A 9,575-nucleotide genomic window follows, 5' to 3' on the forward strand; every position below is an offset into this window, starting at 1 on the left:
ATTATAGGACATCTGGAATATACAGAAAGGCAGAAAGTAAACCAAAAAAATCATCCAGAATTTCAGAAATGACCACTGAAAACATTTTGGTATCTATCCTTCTAGCACATACACACACAGACACACACACGCCTTTGAAAGTAAAATCAGGACTACACTATTATCTATCACAAGGTATTGTAATTGTTGGTTTTCTTGTATTATATCCCACTTGTCTGACATACAGGACTTTTTATTTCCAAGCACTAATAATTAACGATTAAATCAAGAGATATAAATGAAAATATGCTATGTATCCACAAAGCTCACTGGAAAGAAAAAAAAATCTGTAACTTGACTCAAATATAAAAATCTCAACTATAAAAATAACAAAAGGCACAGAAAAGGTTTCCCAAAGTAAGATCTGTAAAGCATTCCTGAGAGGATGGCAACCAATGATAGTTGGAATAAAAATGTTCAAATCACATGAGCTTGTGAAATACTGGCTTACACAAAAATAAACTGGTTTTTCTGATGACTTTGGAGTCCTTAATGTATATTATGAAATTCCAAGAATGGGATAGAGCATGCAACATATCCCAAAGTTCCTGGTCCAGAAACCCCATGTTCACAAAGCATCTGAATGGACTGGGGCCAAAGAATACAGTTGGAGAACACGGCTCTCCTGATTATTTCAATGCACTAAACATGCACAGTCCCCCTCAGTGAAAGGGCCACCCTCTCAGAATCTGCCTTTCATTAATAAGCTAATTACTTCAGTGCTCAGTCTTTCAAACCACCTTTCAAAAAGAAAACCATCCCTATGGGGTGCCTGGGTGGCTCAGTGGGTTGGGCCTCTGCCTTCGGCTCGATCATGATTTCGGGGACCTGGGATGGAGCCCCGCGTTGGGCTCTCTGCTCAGCGGGGAGCCTGCTTCCTCCTCTCTCTCTCTGCCTGCCTCTCTGCCCACTTGTGATCTCTGTCAAATAAATAAATAAAATCTTTAAAAAAAAAAGAAGAAGAAAAAAAAAAGAAAAGAAAACCATCCTGCAGACTGGTTGATTCTTTTTTTTTTTTTAAAGATTTTATTTATTTATTTGACAGAGAGAGATCACAAGTAGGCAGAGAGGCAGGCAGAGAGAGAGAGGAGGAAGCAGGCTCCCCGCTGAGCAGAGAGCCCGATGTGGGACTCCATCCCAGGAACCTGAGATCATGACCTGAGCCGAAGGCAGCGGCTTAACCCACTGAGCCACCTTTTATTTATTCATTTGAGAGAAAGAAAGAGCACATAAGCCGGGAAAACAGCAGAGGGAGAAGCAGATTTCCCACTGAGCATGGACCCCAGTGCAATCCTTATCCCTGGATGTGAGGATCATGACCCGAGAGGAAGGCAGATGCTTAACTGACTGAGCCACCCAGATGCCCCTGGGATTGGTTGATTCTTTGACTTCTATCACCCTCTCCTGTGGTTAGATACACAAGTAAGAAGGAAGAGAAAGGAGAAAATGATAGATAAGGCTGTAATTCCTATAAGTCCTAACTAGTCAACAAACAAAAACCAAGCCTCCATACCGCCTCAAGCCTCTACAGCAATTTATTTCTCATCAATCTCTGCGATGATAAAGGCAATGAGAAGCAAGCCAGCTCTTTTTTTTCCCCTAGAAACTACTTTACTAACATTATTTAAGTAACCTTCTTCACAAGCCCTCCTCAGTGTCCCTGATCCTGACATCCATGAGGTCACCCGCCTTCCCGGTCCCATCTGTGCTCCCTATAAAATGATACACATTTATTAATGGTGAAGACCTTGATAAGAATAAAATGTAAATAGGCACTGTGGATATACTATCCATTTCTGGTTTATTTGTTTTTCTCATCACCTCTCTCTCTCCAGCACCAAGAGCTCCACATTTGACCACCCAGAGGGAGTTCAGAAGCAGACTCCAATGCTCCATCCACCACTCCAGAGTTATCTGGTCACCAAGGAGACCTAATTACAGGGCCTAATTATGGGCACGTAATTGGCATGAGGCATCATGGTGCAGGGGCAGGAGTACAGGTTTTAGGATCACATTATTCTAATCCCATCCCTGCCACTTACCTGATACATGACCCTGGGCCACTTACTCAACTTCAGGGAGCCTCAGTTTCCTCAAGAATAGTATGAGATAATAGTGTGTACCTATTCAGAGGGTCACTGTGAGAGTTAAATATATATATATGTATATATATATACACACATACACACACACATATACATATACATACACACACACATATACATATACATACACACACAAATATATATATATATATATATATATATATATATATATATATAAAATGTGAAAGTACCTAGGGTTATGAAAAAAAGAAAAAAGGTTCACACACACACACACACACACACGTGTCAGGAGTGTGCTCCACAGGTGGTTCTGGGGTTGTCTCTCTAGAAAGCACTGACTCAGCTCCCTGCCTTGTCTGGTCATCAGCAGATGTCACTTACCCCTGCCTCCTCTTCTCTCTCCACTTCTTCATCCTTCCCCTCCACCCTACACCCTACTCATAAAATTGGCCCAACCAGTAGCCATGAGCCAGATTTTTAAAAAACAAACAAACAAAAAAAAAAACTACACTGTCTTTAGAAGGGATGCCGTATCCTCTGACCAAGATGCTGAAGTTACAGGGCACCCACAGTGGACATTCCTATTCAGGTTTTTTAACAGGAAAATCGTCTTTATTTTACATTTAAAAAGCTGACTTTCAATTCCAGATCCAGGTTGTCATTCAGAGCCATAACTGTAACCAAGAGTCACAACCAGCTTTTATCCTACTGCCAAGGTTTCTGCATCTGATTTTGGCCAGGTAGAGAGCATATGTGTGTGGACAGAGACGCAACCGGAGGCAAGAACGAACTTGTATTGAAAGTTGGCTATGAGCCAGACTCTTCAAATATGTTATCGCTTCAAAAATATCGTTTCAAAATATCCTGAAATCCTGAAATAGGTTATTACTCTTATTAATACGTATTTTACAGACAAGGAAACTGAGGCAGCTGGCAATATTTTTTTTAAGGACAAAAGGCCCTTCGTGAAATCAACTACATTATATTGCCATCCAAAGGTAAACAGGAAAAAAAAAAGTCAGTTCTTTTTTTTAAGAAAATAAATTTAAAACAACTTTTAAAATAAATATTTTGAAATTAAAAAGTATCTGAATATTTTACCTCCCACAAACAATTCTTATTAAGTTACTCAAGCATGGGTGCCTGGGTGGCTCAGCCAGTTAAGCATCTGCCTTCCACTCAGGTCATGATCCCAGGGTCCTGGAATCGAGCCCCATATAGGGCTTCCTGCTCAGTGAGGAGTCTGCTTCTCCCTCTCCCTCTGCCTCTCACCCCCACTCGTTTTCTCTCTTAAATAAATAAATCTTAAAAAAAAAAAGGAAGAAGAAGAAGAAGTTACTCAAGCATGTACTCCAGCAAAATGAGGGCATAAACCAAAAAAGTGGAAGACATGAGAAAAGGAAATGCTACTTCCAGCTATGGAGGGGAGAAAAGAGAAATGCCAGGATGACAACTCTCTTGGGCACCTAGAGAACAATCAGAATCCAGAATGGCACAAAAAGATAAAGAAGTCTGGGCATAAAAGCTTAGGGAAATGAGACTTAATAGAACTGATGGAATTTAGAGCCTAAAAAATTTTGAGAGGCAAGTAATACATGAACAAATAAAAAGCAATTAGAAATACTTGAAAAAATGTTTCAGAGAGTCAAGATCCAATTATGAAGAAACTCAAAGGTGACACAAATTTAAACAACTGGTTAAGAGTCTCAGGGGTTCCTGGATGGCTCAGGCAGCTCAGGTCCTGATCTCAGGGTCTTGGGATGGAGATGCATCAGGCTCCATGCTCAGTGCTGAGTTGGGTTGAGATCCTTTCTCCCTTCCTCAGCTTCACTCCCCCCGCCACTTGCACACTTGCTATCACTAAAATAAAAAATAAAATCTTTAAAACAAACAAATAAAGAGTTTGATGGAAAGAAAGAACCCATTCAACTTTGGTGCCAGATATATCCTCCTTTGACTGACCAGGAGTCCTGACACCAGACGAAAGGTAACAAGTCTAAACTTTAATCTTAATTTAAAAAGCAACTAATTATAGTTATAGAAATGTAATAATATAAATGTCTCTAGATTTTCAACTTTAATAAGTAGATCAAGTTAAAAGCAAAACACAAAACTTGCTGCTTATGGGTTCCTGGCTTTGGACCATTAAGGTGTCATTCACAAAGAGCAAGAATTCTAGGGACAGTCCCAAACCTCCTTGACTTACAAAAGGGTAATTAAGAAATACTGTCAAAGTTGACAAAGAGTAACAAAGGTGATCTAACAGACAAACTAAAAATAATATAAATACCAAAATTGGGGGAGATTACAAAAAAAATAGTTCAAGGAGCTAGACTCTCATTTTCAATTAGAAGTTAAAAGTTGATAAATCAAAAAATGGTGATAAAAGCATACTAGGGTTAAGGAAGTAACAATCAAAGAATTAAATACAGAAACAGTTAAAATAAAACCTAAAAGACTCCCTCTGTGAGCCTTGAGGAGGTGAAGGAAACCATTGTTTTTCAACAAAAGTCCTTCTGTACTACTGGATTTGTTACCAAGTGCATAGATCACTTTGACAAAAATAATTTTCTATGGCACTTTTCAGAAAAGAGAAAACACTAAAATTATTACTAAAAATTGGGAGGGGCAAGCAAATGTTATCACTGAAATTATATTTAAGAGTGGAGATAACGGGTGCCTGGATGGTTCAGTCACTTAAGCGTCTGCCTTTGGCTCAGATCATGATTACGGGGTCCTAGCATCAACTCCCGCATCAGGCTCCCTGTTCAGCAAGGAGTCTGCTTCTCCCTCTCCCTCTGCCCCTCTGCCTACTTGTTTTCTCAATAAAATCTTAAAAAAAAAAAAAAAAGAAGAAGAAGAAAAAAGAAAAGAGGATAAAATATTTTTTCATATACAATGTTACTCACATAGTATTTTTCTGTAAGAATATAAAGTCCTACTGAAGCCAAACTGTGTTCCTCATTACAATTCTGTTTTCTGGTTCATGTGTAATAAACACATATCCCATTTGTAACCAGAATTTTTTTTTTTAAATCTTTAATGTGATCAGTGGTCAAAGTCAGTGTGCCAGGTGTCTAGGAGCCCAAACACCTACATTTATAAAAGCCTTGACTGACAGAATCAACAACAGGATGCTACTGCTATTCCCACTTCACAGATGCTAGAGCAAAATAGATTCTATGATTAACTGAGGGTCAGTTGCCACCGTTTTTCAAGCTTCTATTTAATCCATCAAAATATGTTGCCTTTGGAGGCTGTGTAACAAAGTGTGACATACCACATTTAACTTACTCCAACTGTCAGGCGCCTGGGTGGGTCAGTGGGTTAAACGTCTGCCTTCAACTCAGGTCGTGATCTCAGAGTCCTGGGATTGAGCCCACATCAGGCACTCTGCTCGGCAGGGAGCCTGCTTACCCCTCTCTCTCGGCCTGGCTCTCTGCCTACTTGTGATCTCTCTCTATCTCTGTCAAATAAATAAATAAAATCTTTTAAAAAAAAAAAGTGGGTTAACTTACTCCAGCTTTAAACAAAGCCCCCCAAAAAACTCCGAGAACTCCTGGCAGATTGCTTGTCTTGAACAACAGTCACAATGACTTTATTTCTTAAATTGCCTTAGCTCCTTGGCCAGAAAGTTTCCCAGGGCTGCATCAAATCAAACTAGCCTACTACCTACATTGTTTCAGCTGTGGATTTCACTGGCTATCCAAAGTGAATGAAGATGTACTCAGCTTTGGACTGCAGAGTGGTTGTCATTGGGGGGATGGGACACAGGAATCTGAGCAACTTTCTCTAAACCCAAAGCTAACTTCCATTTTTGCCCTAGTTTCAATCATTCAGTCATTATGCATAAAAGGTAATTTTTCTTTTTTCTTTTTTGCTTTTGGGGGAGGGGCCCTTTTTCTCCTAGCTTTCCTCTGATATTAGGCAAGCCTAGTTCTTATTTCATGTTTTTTATAACCACAGGTATACTGATCATATATCATACATTTGTGTGTGTGTATATTCATAAGCGCAGTTTAAAAGTCATTTGGGACCACAAAAGATCCTCCTAAATTACTGTAAATTACTGGGCCATTTTCTATGTGCATTTATTACTAAGTCCATTTCTATAACGGTCACAATAAATATTCAAAACCACATTTACCTAAGTAAACTTAATACAAGACTATTTTGGAGCTTTTATGTACCACAGAAACTAATGTCATCCTTCAGAACAGCATCATCACTTTTAGAAAAATGTCATATTATTACATTACATACTTGAATTCCACCAGCCATTTAGAAGCCGAAGTACTGAGTACACGTCCACACTAACACTCAAAGCCTGGGGTAAGGCCAGCTGTAGAATAACTATCAAGTCTCTTTCAGGACAAGTGCTTCTCAGCATCACACCAACCCCAGAAACAAAATAAAGAACTCCTCCTTGCACAAGATCTCAACAGCACTGGGATAGGGAAGGAATTACTGGTTACCAGTATGAGTCGAAGAGTTGGCTACAGCAAACCTCGTTCCTCATACATAGTTGCTGCGAGATCCAACTGACAGCAGTCAAGTATTAGTGACAAAGAAAGGCCTGACTGTATTTTTAAAAGAACACATAATGTCTCAGCAGAAGTTTTAAACCAAGGCCTCTGCATCAAAGCAATTTCAACTTTAAGATTAAGTCTAAGGCAGGTTCTAAGAAGAGTAGTTTCTCTCCATGGCAGTGAACGGCCCCCCAGTGCAGGCAATCTGGAACCAAGTGGTCCAGCTGGCACAACCTCCTCCAGGCCATCAACAGCCTGAGCCCCCTTGACCTCACTGGTTCCATTTCAAGTTTCAGTTTGGTTTCTCATCTGGAACATAATTATCATAGGGTACCACAACTGAAACAATCTTTATGTCTGTGAATATATTTTCCTGTACAGTCTAATGTAAAGATTATCACATCAAGAAAACTCTAACAATGTGAAAGGGAAGCATCATTAACAAAACAGGTTCCTGATCCGTTGGTATTTTAGGTTACTAAGTGCAACATAATCAAACTCCTGACCCAATTTCCACACAATTGATTTTCCAGCCCGCAACTACTTCAGCACAGAGTTGCTAATTACATCACTGTGCTGTGTGGTCATTACATCACTCAGCTGGGAGCAGCAAGGCCTACTAGGCAGTGTTCACTTTTCTAGCTTGCTTTTCCTAAGAATGGAGAGACTGCAGACCACCTGCACTCCCAAGAGTCCCTCTCCTTCCCATGCTCAAAAATGTTCTAGAATTTACCTCTGTGTCATATCTCAATGGACCAAGCTCTGGGGCATCTGTCTTGGAGTGAACAGGTAAGAGGATAAGGGTTTGTGCCCAGAAATCTGTACCACTATTCCAGATTCTGGACAAAGTCAGCTATGTGTTTTATGAGAATCACTCCAAAGCTACTTTTTCCCCCCCTCCTACCTCTATGTGTTTCCCAGATCCCCAATCTCTTAGGACTTCCACGACCCTGGAAGAACCTCACCAAAGGCTCTTCTTATCGTTTACCATTCCAACACCCAGAGACGCACTCCCTACTTCCAGCTTCCCAGATCCTTCGGAAAGAAACGTGGAAGGACACACACGCGCGCATGCACGCATCCCAACAAGCATGCGCACCCTGGGCACCGGGACTGTGCCCCACTGACTTCGGGCTGACTTACTTGAGGAAGTACCTCTGGCCAGTGGCCGTGAAGGTCATCTCCCAGCCCGGGGGCAGTGGCAGCTCGTCGGTCACATCGTAGGACTGCTGGCGGAGGTGCGCATGCTGCTGCGCTGGACTGCCTGCAGCACCCGCGCCGGTGCCCAGCTGCAGGGACGCGGGCGACGAGTGTGAGCGGACGTGCTGGGCGCCGCTGGCCAACCGGGGCCCAGGGTGTCCGCCGGACGAGTCGGTGCTCGACTGGCGCGAGTGCGAGCCAGAATCAGGCTCCTTGAAAAACGACTCCGGCAGGATCTTCTTCCGCCACGAGCTGGGCTTGGGGTTCATGACCGAGTTGAAGAGGGCTTCGAGGTCCGTGTCTAGGTCCTGCGTGACGTGGATCACTTGCTGCCCGGGCGGCGGGAGCGGAGGGGGCACGGAGGCCGGATTCATCTTCTGCGAAGAGAAAGGAGGTCAGATCAGCCTTTTATTTAATCAAGTCGGAGGAGGGGGTCCGGGGACAGAGAGAAACAAAAGAAAAAGAGTAGAGTGATAGGTGTCCGCCTCAGGATCCCAGACACTCAGCGGTAAGGCCAGCCGGATGGGGGAGGGGTCCCTCCCGGCCTGGAGAATTATGCAACTTTCTCGAAGCAAGTTAAGTTGCCGGGAGCAGGACGAGAAGGAAGGGCGGGGGTGGGGAGGGGGGAGTAAGTACACTCGGAACGGTGCCGAACTGTTGGTGGCGAAGGACAGATCGCAACTTTCCCGGGCAGGCAGCCCCCCAAAGTCTCAACCCGAGCCAGCTCCACGGCATCGCGACTCCGGAAGCCCGAGAAGCCTAGGCGCCCAGGGGTGGAACGGGGTGAGCGGGCGCGCTCCAGCGGGCTCTACCTGGGCGCGCAGCGAAGCCGAGTCTGGCCGTGCGACGGCCGCCGTCCCGCCCGAACTCGTCGTCCGGCCTCAGTCGCTCGGGTGCGACCCGAGCTTGCGGGCTTGTAGCCGAGGCCCGGCTGGCAAATCCCGACTTGGTGCCTGGCAGCCGAGGGGCTTCAGCTCTCACATCCCCCGAACTGGCCTCAGACGTTCGCGCTCCGCGAGAAGGAGGCGGAGGAGAAGCAGACAGTGCGGCCGCCGCGGTTCCCGGACTGTCCCATAAACAAAGTTTGGAGCGAACTCCCACTCCCAGAAAAGAGGCGGGCCCGAAAGTTGAGCTGTTGAATTATGCATGACCTTCTAGTCCTGAGCCTGCCTGCCCCCGCTCGCCCCTCCCCTTCCTCCTCCTCCTCCTCCTCCTCGTCCTCCTCCTCCCCCACCCGGGCTCCAGAAAACCCTGGGCGTGATAGGTTCTTCGCTGGGTGAGAGGAGACTGGTGCCCCCCATCCACTCCTCCCGGCCGCGCAGACCTTTCCCGCGGAGCCCTGGACCTGCATTCCTTCGAGTTTACCGCGGACTCAGGGCGGGATCAAAGGGAAAGTGGCTGCGCTTGTTGAATCAAGGGCTTGTAGACCGAAACTAGGGCTGGGGGCGGCGGAGGGCACGCGAGCGAGCGGCCCAGACCGAGGGAGGGCCGGTCCTGGCTGCCGGGCCCTCCCTTCGTGCTTGGCGTCGAGGCTCGGAGCGCCCAGAGCGCAGCGCTGATCCGAGGTTCTGCCTGAGGGCGGGTTCGGGTCCGCCCTGGCGCGGGGAGGCGAGGCCAGCCTTTCCACGGGAGGCTGCTTAGCGCTTGTGACCATATTTGGTCTGGCGAGGAGGCATCTTGGCTGTTTGGCTTGCAGTTGTCTGCTAGAGCGCAGACGGTGCCCAGAAAGTGCCTCTGTCAC

At 45.0% G+C, this 9,575-nt stretch overlaps 1 protein-coding gene across 1 annotated transcript in view; it reads right to left on the reverse strand.

Moving 5' to 3' along the window:
• Positions 1-8,915, reverse strand: part of WWTR1 (WW domain containing transcription regulator 1) — a 136,623-nt gene extending 127,708 nt beyond the window's left edge. The window contains exons 1-2 of the mRNA XM_044251585.1: positions 8,647-8,915; positions 7,778-8,211 (exon numbers count right to left, since the gene is read on the reverse strand). Coding sequence (XP_044107520.1) covers positions 7,778-8,208 — 431 coding nt within the window. The 5' untranslated portion in view covers positions 8,209-8,211; positions 8,647-8,915. The remainder of the gene's footprint in view (positions 1-7,777; positions 8,212-8,646) is intronic.
• Positions 8,916-9,575: the final 660 nt, after the last annotated feature.

The sequence above is a fragment of the Neovison vison genome, chromosome 6 (assembly GCF_020171115.1).
Source record: "Neovison vison isolate M4711 chromosome 6, ASM_NN_V1, whole genome shotgun sequence".
In the NCBI taxonomy this organism is placed as follows: domain Eukaryota; kingdom Metazoa; phylum Chordata; class Mammalia; order Carnivora; family Mustelidae; genus Neogale; species Neogale vison.